Raw genomic sequence first — 17,631 nt, 5'->3', positions numbered from 1 at the left:
ATTTGATTCAGTATCAATGTTTGTCTTTAAGAATACCTGTTAGTTTAAAAATAAACACATTAAAGGCTGAAGATCAATTTTGGAGGGAAAAACCATTTATTAAGTCATAATAAAAAAGTCATAATAAAAATTAGTCATAATAATAAATAATAAATAAATAAATAATAAATAATAATAATAAATAATAATAAATAAAGTCATAATAAAAATTACCAGATTAAAGCAAGAAGTATTTCTAGTAATATTCTTCCAACACTTTTCATTTTCCTCCAATGAATCAAAATTATTTCATCATACTTTTAATCTTGATTTTTTTCTTCATTCTCCCAACAGTAATGCAGTAGAATTGATAGCATTTTAAAAACTTTTTTTTATTTTATTTACAAATTTCAGCATTCCATTTTGATACAATTTTCAAAAAGGAGTCATAACATATATATGCCATGTCTAAATTATTTGGGGGGGGGGAGATAATAACCTAAAATGCATTAACAAAGAGTTCACATGAAAAAAGTTTTCTTTCTCAGCAAAAAAAAAGCAACAAAACGGTATAAAAACAGCAAAAAAATATTTATGTGCTCAGTGGCGCTGATAAAAACCTTGCGTTGGGAGGGTGAGAGTTTGAGAGAAAAACGTTGGAGAATCTCAAATTTTAGGAAAGTAAATTATTCTTCTATTATAAAAAAATAATTCAACCATATTTAGTGGAGGAATTAACGCTGCGACTGATTACATAAATCTGTAAAACAGTGTAATAAGAAACATAAAATAAAAAAAATTTTAAGCTAAAAATTTATTTAAAAAAAAATTATTTAAAAATAAAAAGATTTAAAAGTTTATTACAGTTAAAAGTTGGAGAAAAAAGTAATATTAACGAAACAATTAATAACTAATAACGAAATAACTTAATAACAACATAAATAAGAAATAACTAAGTGTGCACCAAAAAAATTCTAAAGAAATAATGAAGCGGAAACGAGTTTCACTTTCACAATCTTTGGGGGTAGAATTTTAATTCGATTTAATGACGTAATATTTGCACATTTTTTAATCATGAAAAAACAACTGCACAATTTCTAAATATAATTAGGTTAACAAAATATATGTAATGACCAAACACAAGAGATGAAAATTCTATACAATTTTAGTTTAAAACAAATAAAGAAAGTATCATACCAAACCATTGCTAATAAAAACATAGACTTTTCCTTCATCAACACCGTTATCCATGGAATGTAAAGGAGCTCCTACTAATAAATCATCATACTCATCACCATTTAAATTTATTCCGAGTACAGCAGCACCAAAATATTCTCCTAACTGTAATTCAAGGAGCAAAATTTACACATGAGAACATGAAAATTAACAAACTTAACACATGAGAAATTTTTTGGGTACTTAAATTGAAAAATATTAAATCCAAAGGCTTTTTGAAAAAATAAAAATTCATCAAATGTATGCTGAATGGTAAAGTTATAATAAGTATTTTGGCATCACTAGCTTTCACCTTAGTACTTACCCCCTGTGGCTGTTTGACATTTTTATGCTTAATCTGGTTTGAGTGAGATATGTATTTAATGGTTCTGTTCATTCAGAATCCCATTAAATGAAAGGCACACTGCTTCCTCATTCTTTTTATTATTTCATTTTAACTACTGATATAAAGCTAAACAGATATTTAGATAATATTTTCTATAGCACAGATAGGTACTACTTTAATGAACTGCCAAATGCAACGAAATGGGTGAAATCAATTCAGAGATTGCAGCAGACATGTTTTTCATAAATATCTCATTTTATTTTATAACCAAAATTGAAAAGATATTCATACATTTGGCAATTCTACTATTGAAATCAAAGAACTTTTTTTGAGTTAATCATACCCATATTTGTTTGACCTTAAGATTAAAACAAAGAAAGCCTTTCACAGTATAACTATTTAAATTTTTAAAATAACATAAGTATAGAAAAAAATTATAAAAAATTTACATCTTGATTAACTTTGCAAACATATTTTACTTTATTGCGCAATGAAAAATCTGCTCATCATAGGAACTCAAGAATGATGTATAAAATAAATAAATATTGTAACGCACACAATTTTTTTTTATCTAATCATCTGGTTTCCTTGTAGTGTATCTACTACAAAAATATAATTCCAACTCACTAGTATATAAGACATGTTCACTCAAATTCATAGATGAAGATTGACATTGCCGATAACACACTGATCCCCATATTGGAGACACGAACGAGATGTGAACACACACGAACGAGATGTGAACACGTCTACCTAGGCAGAAACGCCTACTACGATTTGAACACGCCTACTTCGATGGATAGTCCACATTGAACAGTTGACTTGCTACTTGTGACAGCGACATTGTCTTCTTCACGCAGTTGCTTCTCAGTCTCGATCACACACAATGTATACACTCTACTGCTAAATGCAACACAGGAGCGACCACGACCGTGAACTTAATACAGCTCTCACAATCAGCACTAAAAAAGTACGGTGATCTTAATACAGCTCTCCCGGCTTCTCACAAAACAACAATGAATCAATTAGTGGTATCCGTTCATTGAATTCTATCACTAATATAATTCTGGTGGGGGAGTACTGTAATGTATCTACCACTACAAAAATATAATTCCACTTCACTAATATATAAGACATTTTAACTGAATTCTATGGTGAGGTACCTTTTCATAGATGAAGGTTGACATTGCTACACACTGATCCCCATATTCCTCATGCTAAAATGCAGTCTTTGTTTCCCTATGATAGTTTTATTTTTTAAAAACTATTAGGCTAATTTTGCTCAAATTCTGGATTTTTCATTTAAAATTACACAGTTTAAAATGATGCAAACTTTGCATGATATGAAACTTTGCATACCTAAAAATATTTTAATCACACCTAAATTAAATAATAAAAAATAGCAAATAAATATAGAACTTTATTTTCGTATAAACTAATTTTACTATGACATGTGAAAGTTTTTTAATTGTTTAAAGAGTTTCAAAGATATTGCAAAATACACTAAAACAAAAATATTCATATTAAAGGACTTTCTATCCTGACAGAACAATTAGAATCATATATTTCAAACAGCAGTATGAAATATCACGATATTCATATATTGTAAAATAAAGGTATGGCTTTACAGCGGATGAACATTTTTGTGTCTCTTTCCATAAAGTTGCACACTTTAATACACAATAAAACATTAAATAATCCAATTTTCTTATTTTAAAATAAAGTATTTTTATTTAAATTTATTAATATCTCCAACTGCTCATTTCAACCAAAATTGACTTTTGGTTGAAATAATACTACTAAGATAATATAATATTACTAAGATAATATGATATCATTACAACGGAAAATATTGAGCAAAATTTTTTTTTGAATACTTTGGAGTATATTTAATGAATATATTTTTGCATTTTTCAGCATTAACTTTTAAACATGTATAAATATAATTAATAATGTAATATTTATTAAATGGAACAATAGCAAACATACAATATAGTGTATTACATTACCTGGAAGCCTGTTTTTCTGTGATGAACAACCATTCTTTTATTTGATGTTTTCATCGCTTTATAGATGTATACCTGTAATAGTTTTGATTTTTTAGCTTGTATGCATTTTATAAATTTTTAAAAATAATATAAATTGATAAATCATAATTAAAATGCTATAAATCATTGTATTACTGTTATAGTTTAGCATCAATTTTGAAAAATAATGAGAATAATATCATAACTTAGAACTACTCTTTCTAGCATACTTACGCGTCCACAAAATTCCCCATCTCTAGGAGCTCCAACAGCAACATAATTTTCATGATTATCATAAAATTTCCCAGAAGTCACAGAATAACCTTAATTTAAAATGAAATAAAATAGTCTAAATTTAACATTTTGCATAATAAATTTGCATACATTTACATATTACATATAATTAAAGCCAAAATTCACAATTTATGATGAAAGATTTAATTATAGAAAAGTTTGATCATTAGCCTATTTTCTAATTGTTGAATGATATTATTTGGTGTGCAGTTTTTAGTAATTTCTTAAGAAGGGAAAACCATGGGTAAATTTTTGATTCATTATATTTTAAATAGTTTGACAATATTGTACATTGTGAAAAAACGAACAACTTAATAACTTTTGATCTTGCACTCTTAAACTCCTTTATGATTGGTAAATTTTCAAGAAAATGGTAATAAAAGTGCCTATTTTTTAGCTTTTGTATTTGTATTACACATTTAATTAGTGCTGACATCCAGTTTAAAATAAACTATCTACAATTACCTTAAAAATATTCTGGTACTGCCACCTGGTGAGTAAAATGAGAAATAAAATGTTTTCCGGGCAAAAGAAATGAATTAGTTTTATTCTTATTGGTGTGTTACTACTGAACAATCCAGCCCATCAATATCACAGGAGCGAGAAATAGAGGGTGAAACCTCACCCCGTCATTTTCACGGGAGCGAGAAGGAAGGGGCTAATGACTTGAGCATTCCATAGCAACTTTATTAAACTTATTAACTCACATCGATCAGAGGTATATATCCATTATGGTAGTTAGAGCATCTGGCTTTAAATTCAAATCTCTGGTTTTATCTTAAATTAAATTTAAAAATCAAAATATTTTTAATTCTTACTTATTATTTATATTTGTATTATGATTTTATTTTCAGAACTCATTAGTTTTTTTTCTATTTATTTAACTGACTACTTTAACAAACCAGAGTTAACCATAGGTGTGAACTTTTGTTTCATAAATGTTGAATCATTTTTTTAACAACATTTATTCTGACATTTTTTGAATAAAGCTGTTTTTTTTCAGCCTATAGTTCAATTTATATCAGAAAGTGAGGACACAAATTTATTTTCAAAAATTTCTTATACTTGGCTAAATTTATTTTGCGGATTATTAAAATTTTAAGGTTAGTCTAAAGATAATGAGAACAATAAGCTTCACTGCACTATTTTGCCATGTTCTGCAGTTTCATTTTACACAACAAACAAAATGACTGGAATTGGAACTCTTCTCATTCTTTCATGATTTTTTTTTTTGTTTTTGAACTTCACGAAAAAAATCCCTTCATATTAACAATGTATAAAACAAAATAAATAATAATTAAACCCTATACTTTGGAAACAATAACCATTTTGTAATTCTAAAATTCAATAAAAATTTCACCCTCACCAATATATGATTCAGGAGTCAAGTTCTGATCAACAGGAGGATCTGGAATTGAAGGCCGTACGTAGTTTTGATTCACACTATCAGGATTCAAAGCGTAACTTACCGCAGTACCTAAAGTATTTAATAAAAAGTAATATTAGATTACCTTCAATAAAAGCAAAATAAAGCACTATCCTTTATTATAAATTATATAGTTTTCATATGGAATTGAAGACTGTTTGTAATTTCCATTCATACCATTTGAATTCAAGGTGTAACTTGACAGTGACTGAAATTCTTCGAAAAAAATTATATATAAAATTAAAATAATAGCGTCCCAAAGCAATATAGCAATAATTATGTCCTTTATGTATGTACAGGTATTCCTTATATAAGCAATTAAATTATATAAAATAACATTAAACCAAAAATGAAATTAACCATTTCAAGGTAAGCACTTAATTTCATTACTCTTCAAAAGAAAGGAAAAAAAAGCCATATTTTTATTATTTTAATAAACCAAATTGATTTTAAGTTATTTTAGAACTTGACACTATAACAGTACGAAAAAAGTTTGGACTAAAATATATAGAAAAGAGCAAGGTAGTTTTTTAATCATATGATTTTTTTTAGTTTTTATTAAAAAATAATTAGAATTTCATAATATAAGTATGCATACCAGTCCAATCATAAAAACCAGGAGCTCCAAGATGTAAAAAGCTTCCATCCTGAAAAAGTTTTTTTTAAAAAACTGTAATAATAAAATAAAATAAGAATACTTATAAATTATCATGGACATTAAAAAAAGTTCTTCTGCATCTAACTAGTTAATTAATTAATCAGTGAAGAACTTGTTCTATATTAAATAATCTCATATAATGATCTCTCGATTCTGATTCAATAATTTTTATTTAAAAATAATTTTTATTCATGAATAATTTATAGATAAAAAAAATATGAGCTGAATTTTTTTATTATTGAAGTTTTTAGTCAGACTTTAAAACCATTACTATGTACAGAGTAATTATCAATTTAGTAGATTTTTTCTATTTGCAAGTAATAAAATCAGACAAAATTATACAAATAATTAGAGACAATTGTTTTAAAAAGTTAATAAACTAAAACGATTTTATTCCTTACAAATTTACTTATAATTGTGATAAATTTTTTTAAAAATGATTAACCATGCTGCCTCAATGACAGATTTTAAATCTGGATCCAATAAACTATCAGTCTCTATTTAGTAACTGCAATAAATTCTTTCTATAATTATTAATACATAAGAAATTTGTAACAATTTAAAGAATCAAGCATTATATTATTTTATTTCAACACAAATTTAGTTTTAGTGATTCTTTTTTCCATGAATGTACTACTAAATATAATCTTCATAGTGTAACGCAAAATAAACATGCCCTACTTAAATAAGCTAATCTAGCACACACCAAAGTTTCACATAGTTTATTATATTTTCCTAAAAAAGGTTTACTACAAATTTATAGGAGCCTACTAATTTTGATTACTGCTGTAGAATTGTTTTTGCAAAAATAGATGTACCTCACATTTGATATATAAATAAAATGCAGTCAACTTTAAAAGTTAAAATTTCAACTTTACATCACCCCTCATAGAACTTTTCAGAGCAGGAGTAAAAGAAATATGTACATTTCTAAAATGATAAATTAATCAATTGGTGAATTTCTAAGTTTTTGACCAAACAGGGCAAGATTTCTTCCAGGTTCAATGAAAAATTGTTCGAATAATGTCAAATAAGTCAATTTCTGCTAAGTGCAAAAAGAAATCAACTTTGGTGTCTCAAACGATGTAGTTCTTTGGGTAATAAAGCAGAATTCTAGAAATGTGTCTTACAAAATGAAGAATGCTTTAAGCCTGAAACTTCATCCCAAAGCTACAAGGTTAAACGATCGTTAAAAGGCTTACGTCAACTGGTTACCAGTCAATATCTAAATATCAATTTGTTTGCAATGAAAACATTATTCTTAAAATAGCATATTTCATTATAGAATCTTTTTGAGGATTAAAAAAGCTGAATTTATCCAACTCAAATGGGTATTCATATTATTGGAGGGTTTTGTGAACAGACAATAAATATTTTTCAAAGAGAAATTCTTCCTGGAGAAGCATCATGGTTTGGGGAGTCTATAGTAAAAGAGGTAAATTTAATTTAGTCTTTACATCACATAAAATGAATAACAGAGAGTAAATTTTGCAAATAAAATAGTTCTGCAGGACAAACTCATTAAGTTTTTGAGGAGGTAATCTTCTATTGTATGCTGTCTAAGTAATGACCTTTAGTTCAAATTGAGATAAATAGCCAACTATTATTGTCATTTTCAATACAATATTATCCTAATAAAGATCTATAAACATATTAAAAAGGTATTACTGGCATCACTAGTACGTGAAAATTATTTAGTAAACCCTAATGCTCACAACTCTAACGTTTGTTACACAATCATTTAGCTGTAGATTATCTCTTAACTTAAATGCTTTAAAATAAGTAGATAAAATTTCATTTCAAAAATATTAATGAACGATTTTGTATGCTTTTTTAATCCCAGCTTAGTGCAGTGAGAATTTAATTTAAAATAGAATTTAAAAATTAAAAAAAATTTATGTACCTTAGTAATTTTTAATATTTTTTAAATATCATAGAAAGATGAAAAATAACAACAAATGTAAGTTATCTATGCATAACCTTATCTGCTTTCTTCAATAGTGCAGGTTTTTTAATTCAAAAGATTGCCTATGAATGTTTTTCACAAGCACTGAAAAAATATTAAGATTTATTTCTGAAACACAAAATCAAAACAGTTTATAATGCAACGATACCAATCTTTCAGATGACTTAAATATTTCCCTTTTAAAAAAATTGTGTAATAATAACATCAAAACCATTTGAAGTAAGGTCAATTTTTTTAAAATTTCGAAAAGAAATCTATAATAAATTGACTTTTTCCTCTTTTATAGCACTTTCATCGAGAAATTAACAATGCTAATAGATTATTAAACTGTTGTCATGCTGTAAAAATTGTTTTTTTATAACTGAGACTAATTTAAAAAAAATCAAATGAAAATCAAATTTAAAATGAAAATCAAATTGAAACACCTATGACTTTAAACTCGATGGGGAAAAGCACAGCATTCACTCCCTGAAGAAAGTTTAGATATGTGCCGTCATTTGTTAACATTAAAATCTTTATAGCCCTTGAAACATCTTGATGACTTAATGTTTTTAATTATTTCATGAGAATTAATTATTTTAGAAAATATACCGTACAATAGGAAAATTTTCTAAGATTACTTTTCTGGCAAATTTTGAGAAATAAAAGACATGTAATTTTACCTCAGAAAATGCTACGGATGTGCCTACTTGTCCAAAAGCATAATAATAAATTCCAGGTGGTATTATAGCTTGTTTAGCTACAAAGAAAAATAGTAAAATGTTAAAATCGAAAGATCTAATTGGAAGTCAGGTTAAATGACATTTAATAAATATAAGAAAACATGCTTCAGAATGATACAGAAAGTTGTAAAGATTTCAATATATGTTCCTAAACCTGTAACACTGAGTTGTTTTAAAAAGTCACTTAGCATGATCTTAAACTTAGTCCCTATATTATTTTATTTATTATCATAATTTTTCTAAATATAGACAGTTTATTAAAGTTATTTATAAATAATAAAAAATATGAATACAAATTTCTTATTCTCTTAATGTAATTAATTTCATATTCTTTAAGTCAGAAATAAATTATAATGAAAACAATGCCAGCTTCTCTTAAAATGTCAATTTCATATGGTAATATAGTGTTCGATAAATGAACTTTCAATTTTTCAAGAGCTTGTCAATAACTAAACAAATTTTTAAAAAAATTGCAGTGTAGAATAGTGAAAACGTTATTAACATCTGTGCTGTTAAAGAGCAGGATAATTTGTTCCCAATAATAGATTTTTATTTTCAAATTCGCTTATTAATGCTGTTTAAATATTTCTGTACAACAAAAAACATGCCAAAATGTGAAAATAAAAAAAAATTGTTTCAAACATTAAACAGTTTTAAAATTTTTCATAAAAAGTACGCACTGTTCTACTACACATTGCCTTTGAAATTTCTGTTATTTTATTATTTCCTGAAATATACATTAAAAATGTTTAACTAATAAAAGTAAAACTAACATTTTAATTATGATTTGAACATGTATTGAATTTTCTTCTAAAAAATTGTTTCAACACAATATTAAGCACAAAAAAAAAAAAAAAAACAATTGAATGCATTTATGTAGTTTTAAAAAATTAATCATATCTTTTTAATTGCTTATTTATATTTAGACAATAATTCAATAGCTTTGATTCATTTTAGGTAAAATGGAACTTAGTAATATGGAATATGCCACTTGTAGAAACAACAAATTTTTAAGTTCAACAGTAAATTAAAATTTGTGTCATAATGTAAAAAGCGACATTATTGGCTTACGCTATTCTGAAAAAGGCGCTAAAATATTACACTATTTACTGCTCATATATTGAACTACATTAATTGAAGTTCTTTTTTATAGCATAGTTCAGACTAAAAAACAGAATACAAAAAACTTTAATTACATATACAATTTGTTAATAATGGAAATAAAAGAAAAATATTCAGAAAATTCTATAATCACCACCCTTAATACCTTATATTCAATCATTCATACTTTTTACTTTATATTTGACAAGCATTTTAAACATACGTATTAAGAATGGTGGTTATGGAACATCCTATATAAAACAAACATACAGTGTGTAACAAAATAAAATTACAAGACCACTGTGGCTTTTGTGAATTTTAAATAAGTAATATAAATTTTCCAAAACTAAATTAAGAAAATGAAAATGAATGATAAAAAAAATACATGCATGAAAGGGTAGCAGACATGATGAGTGTTGTTGAGCCACGCAGATAGCAGTTGGAGGACAAAAAATATTTTATTAGTTTCACATAGTATATTCAAAACATTTTCTTATCCATTGATAAAAAAGATCAAATTTGCACTCCAAAACTGTGTACTTCAGTTTTTATCCACGGGAAAGTAGCAAATGAATTTCCCTCTATTTTGTTATATTTTAGGGAAAAAGGGAAATCTTAGTAATTACAATTGGTTTGTTAAATAGGTCATGTGATTCCCACAAAGGGTAAAGGGGAAAAATGTCCTTACTTTTAATTATGCATACTTGAGTCAAAAATAGATTTAAGAACAGGATGTGGCCTTTTAAAAATATGAGAAACTGCTTCGATTTAGAATAATTAATTAGGAAGAAGTTTTATAGAAAAGTACTAACATAAAAAGATTAATAGAAGCTTTTTATGTTACATGCATATAAATTTTTAAGAGATATATTTAAGTATGAATATTCTGTCAACAATATCAAAATTTTAAATCTGAAATGTTTGTTACAAAATTATAAGACCACCAGTTAAAATGAATTTTTTTTACAAAAATAAAGCAAATAAGTCAACAAAGCAGATATTTTCTTCTTTTATAATACCCAAATCCAAAAAATTTAAATTAATCAAGAAAGTAAAATTAATCATTATTATTACGAAGGAAGATTAATTCCTCGGCTTAAATATCATTTAATAAAATTGCATAATCTAGAAAATTAAAGATAATTAAATTATCAATCAATTTAAAAAACAAATTTAATATTAAGAGTATAATTTTTTTCATATTAGTGCAAAACTAAGTTAGCTAAGACAGATGAAAAATTAGATCCTTGTGGTATTCCATCAATTTGAATAAAAATATCCCTTCCATTGTAATTATAATTATTAAAAAGACAAAAATTAATTAGAATTTTCCAATAATTGAAATCGCAATTAAGGATATTCTTAAAATCATAGTAATAATTCAAAGGGACATCTTTTAGTTTAGAACAGGGAATGATACTGAAAAGATCCTGGAAATCAAAAGTCGCAATAGAATTAATTTTATTATGTTTAATAAATTCTGAAATCAACAATGAATGTCTTCATTAAATCTAACAAATTCTAGGTCGCCCAGTTTAGCTCAAATCTGATCTTACGTCACCTTCCCTCATATAAACATATTCCACGCAACGCTCTAGAGATTTCTTCAAAAAGCATACTTTTCTGTAATTTTGGCTCATCGATTGCCTTAATTCAAGAGGACGCCATATCGCGAAAGAAACTTTTTGTCGCTAATTCTCTTTTTCCTTCATCACTGATTAAAAATTTAAAGTGTAGAAAAAGTGAGTTCAGATAAACCTATAGTAATCATGAAGTTTCAAATACTGAAAAGAATATTTTAAAATGTGCAAATGTAAACAAATTATGAGATGATAATGATGCACCATTTTTCTGGATAACTTCAAGGTACTCAATTTTTCATCGACTTAATCAAGTTATAAAGCTAAGTTGTAGGAATTTAGTGTCAATCATCCATAGCTTCTTTTAGGTCGTATACTGAATTATATTAATGATTATTTGCATACACTAGTCTAGCTTGATAAAATATAACTTATTTCAACTGCTTTACTATTTTAAAATTATTGATTTTATGCAATGCACCATAAAAATGAATGATATTTGGGGTGGTCTTATAATTTTGTAACACACTGTAAATTACTTTACAAAATAACATAATTACCTTTTTCCACAAAAGGCACTAATTTTGTCACACTCCTTGAATCAAGGTCACTATTGATAACATAACAAGCTCCATTAGCCAAATAATGTTGTCGGTAAAACTGATTTTTCCATAAATGTCCACAAGTCTTAAAAAAATAATTAATATTTGAATTAAATAGCTAAATCATTATATTTAGTTAAAAAAATATCATGAACATTGAATTTATAAAATAATAATAATGATGATAATAAATAATAATGAAAATGATCAAAGTATTATTCTATAAAAGAATGACTAAGCTGGAACTACAAGATAAATATTGTGGATAGAAATTATTAGATGGATAGTAGATAGGATAGTATTTATTTTTGTTAGTTTACATCATTCTTTCAACAGTTGTTGTTTTAATAAATTCAAACAAAATCAATCCAAAATTCATTAAAGATAATCACATACTTACTACTATATCACTTCGGGTCGGACTGTGCAAAATATCCAAACTTACTCCTAGCCACATGGAATCTTTTTTGTCATAATAGGCAACATTATTTCCATTATCAGTCTGAGTATTACCTAGAAATAAAACAAAAATAAAAGAAATAATTAATCAACTGATTTATAAGGTTTATGAACATTTAATGAAATAAATGAAAATATAAATCAACTCATATTACAAAAATCTGAATTTAAACAGAATTTTTTACTTTAATATATTTTCCAGTAACTAAATACAGAATATTCTATAACCACAACTTTTATGAATAATCCTTGTCACAAATGAAGAAAAAAAATATTCATATTAGGGGATCAAATTAATATTTAAGCTAGAAAACACCAACATCAAAAATTGACAAATTACTATTGAAGAAGGTGGGACTCAATAGTGATTCATCAGACTTCGAAACGGTTTTTTAAGCTTACATATTAATTTGTGACCCATAATTTCTGACTTCACTTTTAAAAGCGATTTTAAAAATATATATTAAGGGCGTTGGTACCATTGCCAGCTTCAGTCTACATTTTCGTGCTAGTCTATGGGAGAAGTTTTTTTCCCTTTTTCTCAATAACATGCAGCCCAATAGCTTTATGTTTTATATTATTGAATAGATCTCATTCAAACTAAGCATTCTAACGTTGTAAATTATTTTAAAATGCTATAAATAATTTTTAAAACATCCTTTAATGGGTTTTTAGAGCAATTTTTACAATGTGTTTTGTGATATTGTTTTTTAAGTTGAATTCACATACTTTTTAAAAAAACATACATAATACGTAATTGATTTCTATTGTCAACAATATGGAAATATGTAAAAGGAAGAGGACAGAATATGGAAATATGGAGATACATACCATGTGATATCTCCATGAAAGGAGATAAGAAAATCTATGCTAAGGAGAACGTTTTGTTTATGTATATATTGCATAAATATACAATGTTAACAAGCTTGGTGCATTACTTTCATACATATTAAAATCTTTACTGTCATACAAGTAGGGAAAAACAGATTGAATTCGGTACTTTTTAAAAAGTAACACATTTCATACTTTTCTACTAGTTCAGGAGAAAAAGTACAAAGACTAAATGCAATCATTTTTACAGCTCTAAAATTTTTTTTTTTGTTTTTTTGCCAGCTTACAATTTCTCGGAATTAAATATCAAAACTTTTACAACTCATAATTTTTCCAATAACGGTTTTAGAACAATTTTAATTATCCTTTATCGAATATTTCGATTCCTTGCAAATCTCTTTGAACGTAGATTATAACGTTCTAGACATAATATAAAATAATTATTGCCATTCAAGTACCGTCAAAGACTATATCTAGAAAACGTACTTCAGAAAATTTATTTATTTAAATAAGTAGACATTAAAAGATAAATATTTTAGAAGGAAACTTTTTCGATGTTTCTTCTAGTTGTAATTTTAAAGTGTCGTAATAAAAAGAAAAATACTTTTTCCTTTGCAAATAAGAATTCTACAGCAGAACAACAAAAGAACATTTAGCATTCTACATTCTAACATGGACAGAAAACGAAATTTAGCCGTCAGGCATAGCTTTGGTAAAATTACTCCTTTTCCCTTGGTTGGAAACTGGTTTGTTTTTCTGTGGGTAAGGAGAACTGTCTTTTTCACCCATAATACCTGTAATTTTTCTCAGAAATTATCCCAAATGATAGAATGAGCTGAAACTTACTCTCCAGAGTCCAACAATGAATTTTTATAAATTCCAAGGGGATTTAGTTCAAAAGTACAATTTACAAAGATTTTGTAACAGCAAATATTCTTAATTATATACCAAATCAATCTATAGCATTTTTAGTAAATGTTCGTTTTTGCGAACGAAAAGCACAAAAACTAAAGTCAGATGCTCTAAGCATTTTTAATGTAATTTACAAATAAAATTGTATTTTTGAATATGAACACTTGATTAGACTTCGAAGGCAAACGAGGAGTTAGGCTTGAAAATTGGTAACCGTCCCAATCTGCCTCAAATTGCCGTCGGCTAATGCTTGTAACAGCTGGGGAATGGACCATTACGGCTTTGGTCGTCGTAATATAATCCTTACCTATAGTCCAATATTCCATTTACCTATATTGGATTAATACCATTAAAAGTATATTTTATAAGTAGCGCATAATATGTTATGTAAATCGTTTAGAAGAAAAGTACTTTTTAGCTGCAAAAAAGAACAAAAAAAAACAAGAAATTTTAACATGTACACACACTTGCAGCGTCGATCCGTTCAGTGGGACAAGGGTCAAATTTCTCGGCATTCCTGCACACATCTCTGAAAAGTGCGCATAAAGCAAACGTATTCCTGTACACAGCTCTGGAAAGTGAGCATAAAGCAAACGAGTTACCCAATTTTTATTAATAGAATGTTTATTTGAAAATTTACCAAAGCAGAAATATTTCGAACCCTTTTCAAATACCAGCAATTCTGCTTACGTACTTCAGTATGAAGATTGTATTCCCTGGGACGCTTAAAATGCATCCAGTAGTGGATTGCAGTAGTGAATCCAGTAGTGAATGCATCCAGTAGTGAATGCATCCAGTAGTGGAATCCAGTAGTGAATGCATCCAGTAGTGGACTAGTGGATTGCATCACTAGTGGAAAATTGCGTTGCAGCTGCAACGCAATTTTTTAAATTTTTTTTACGATGTTTCTCTCGGATGTGTAATAAAAAGTTACCAGGTATATCGTGGGACGCTTAAAAAAGTCACAATGCATTCCCAGGGACGTCTAAAAAGTTGAGAAGCATCGCTTGGGATGCGTAAAATGCATCTCCTGGGACGCATAAGCAAAATTTGCGTCCACTGGGAGGTGTCATCAAATGGCAAAAAAAAAAAAAATTAACCTAACTATAAAAAGTAAAAAAGGAACCTTTCTAATTTTACATTTCTTAAAGCAGAATGAGAAAAATGAAAATAATTCATTGGCATTAAATAGCATAGATGCTTTTCCCTAATGCAGGTGATTTATCAGTTCTAACGCAATAGTCAAAATTACTCTTTTTTGATTTGAAATTATTTGTCTTGTCTTTCAATAGATAGAATTCCCAAGAAATATAAATACGCAGATTTATAGATGGATGAAGAAGTAGAGAATTTTTCGCTTGCAAATTGTTATCGTTTTTTCCCAATACGTGTTTTAACTCTTAAAACATCGTGCTAATTTATTATATTTCACTTAGAATTTTGTAATTTTCAAAGTTTTTGAGTGTATAAAACTTCAGCTTTTTTATTTCACAGGTACTTAGTTGAATTCTTGAAAATTTTATTTTTAATGTTCATATATTTTAAAAAGCTGGAAGTGATTAAAATTGAGAATATTTTACACTTTTATTTCGTTATTTTTTACAGTCAGTTCCAGAATTTTTTTTTAAAATTGATTTTAATCTATTTCCCATCGAATATTTGTTTTTGGTTGCAAATTGTATAGACCAAATAGTATTTCTCTATTTTACTTTTTTCTCTTTTTTTCTTTTTTGTTTTTCTTTCTTATAGTGTCGTAAAACAATTAGAGGTTTCTGCTGTTGGGGGGAAAACAGATGACTAGAAACAGAACATGTGAGGACAAGTTTAAACCATTTGTGATAAATACAGATAAAAGAACTATCATTGAAAAAATAAAGTCAAATAAGTTCAGCCAATAAGAGAAAATAAAACAAACCCCCCATGATCAAAAGTTTACTCAAAATTTAGAGATGTACCGGGTTCAAAAATTTTGCCGGGTTCGGGTACCTGGTGAAAATTGAATTTTTTACACAGCCGATTACGGGTACTCGGTAAAATTTTGATTTATTACTCAACCATGTATTGTATCATTTATGCAAAACAATATATAAATCTCATAATTTTCCATCGAACAAATATTTTACAAGATATAATTCAAAGGATTTTAATTAATTTATTTATTTTTTTTTAAATTAGGGACGAGAGTTGGGATATTCAGAATATATTAAAGTAAAATTTTCTATGAAGTGGACATACCCGTGGACTTCCAAAAACCCACTCTTGGTTTTCTCAAAATTTACTATTTCAAGAGATTTTACTAATAATTACAAATTATAGTCATTTACACAAAAATTTTCGAACAATTGAAAATAAACCAACTTTATAAGTTATTATCATATAATGTATTATCATATAGTTATTATCATATAAGTTATTATCATATAACTTGTAATTATCATATAATGTAGCTAAATAAACTTAATATACTGGCAAAGATTGAAATCCGGCATTCTATGAATGCCAAGGCATTGTATATAATGCCTAAAACTAGCCGGCAATGTATGAAACGATTTATATTTCGCACATTTCCTAGGCATTCCATAGAATGCCAAATGAGAAACCGGCAAAGTATAAAGTACATCTCCGATTCGTTTCGTAATGTAATGAAATGTAATTCAAAATGTCATTCAAGCCTGCCATGTTGCAACAAGTAGGTTAATTTCTTGTTTTTTATATGGAAATTTTTTCCCCCTTAATAAGAAAAGCATGAATTATGTTTTGTACAACGTTCTTTACGCATTTTGAATAATTTGTTTCTAATGGCACTCTCATTATTTTTTCAGAATAATATTTTTATTTTTGGGAAATACGCATCATTTACATAATAACCTTATCAGGACGTTTTTTTCATACTTGGCCTAAATAGCATTTGTCATTCTATAGAATGCCCAGGTATTGCATACAATGCCCAGGGAAAGTATGCAATACTTCTCGTGCTTCATACCTTACCTAAAAACATCCGGCATTATATACAATGCCTAGGCATTTTATAGAATGACGGCGTTTCATACTTTGCCGGTAACATACGAGGGTTGCTATTTATATTTCTGGCATTGGCAACAGTAAGTGTTGTTAGGCGACCGCAGACGATTTTAATCGAAAGTTTGATATTTTTGAACATAAATTCAGCAGACGATTTACCATTATAGCTTCATTTGTGTTGTTGACAGTAAATGGAAAAGTTCTTCTCTTTCAAAAAATGGAATTGAATCGTGAACAATTTCGTGTCATTATTCTTCATAACTTTCGACGTGGATTGTCAAGACAAGTGTGCTTCGATGAACTTAATTCTTTATTCAGCGATAAAGCGCCATCCTACAGCACTGTAAAAAATTGGTATAACGAATTTAATCGTGGTCGATGTTCGATCCAGGACGAATCCCGTGCAGGTCGTCCAAAATCCGTTGTTGTGCCAGAAAAGATCGATGCTGTGCGTGAACTGATAAAGCAAGATCGTCATGTGACATACCGTGA

The 17,631-nt window shown here is 27.4% G+C and overlaps 1 protein-coding gene across 1 annotated transcript in view; it reads right to left on the bottom strand.

The window, feature by feature from the left end:
* Positions 1 to 17,631, bottom strand: part of LOC107439183 (integrin alpha-9) — a 92,511-nt gene that overhangs the window by 40,429 nt on the left and 34,451 nt on the right. The window contains exons 3-10 of the mRNA XM_016051687.3: positions 12,317 to 12,429; positions 11,875 to 12,001; positions 8,574 to 8,650; positions 5,886 to 5,934; positions 5,228 to 5,338; positions 3,802 to 3,890; positions 3,550 to 3,621; positions 1,177 to 1,320 (exon numbers count right to left, since the gene is read on the bottom strand). Coding sequence (XP_015907173.1) covers positions 1,177 to 1,320; positions 3,550 to 3,621; positions 3,802 to 3,890; positions 5,228 to 5,338; positions 5,886 to 5,934; positions 8,574 to 8,650; positions 11,875 to 12,001; positions 12,317 to 12,429 — 782 coding nt within the window. The remainder of the gene's footprint in view (positions 1 to 1,176; positions 1,321 to 3,549; positions 3,622 to 3,801; positions 3,891 to 5,227; positions 5,339 to 5,885; positions 5,935 to 8,573; positions 8,651 to 11,874; positions 12,002 to 12,316; positions 12,430 to 17,631) is intronic.

Source organism: Parasteatoda tepidariorum, chromosome X1 (genome assembly GCF_043381705.1).
Source record: "Parasteatoda tepidariorum isolate YZ-2023 chromosome X1, CAS_Ptep_4.0, whole genome shotgun sequence".
Classification (NCBI taxonomy): Eukaryota; Metazoa; Arthropoda; class Arachnida; order Araneae; family Theridiidae; genus Parasteatoda; species Parasteatoda tepidariorum.
This window is presented reverse-complemented; position numbering and strand designations above follow the sequence as displayed.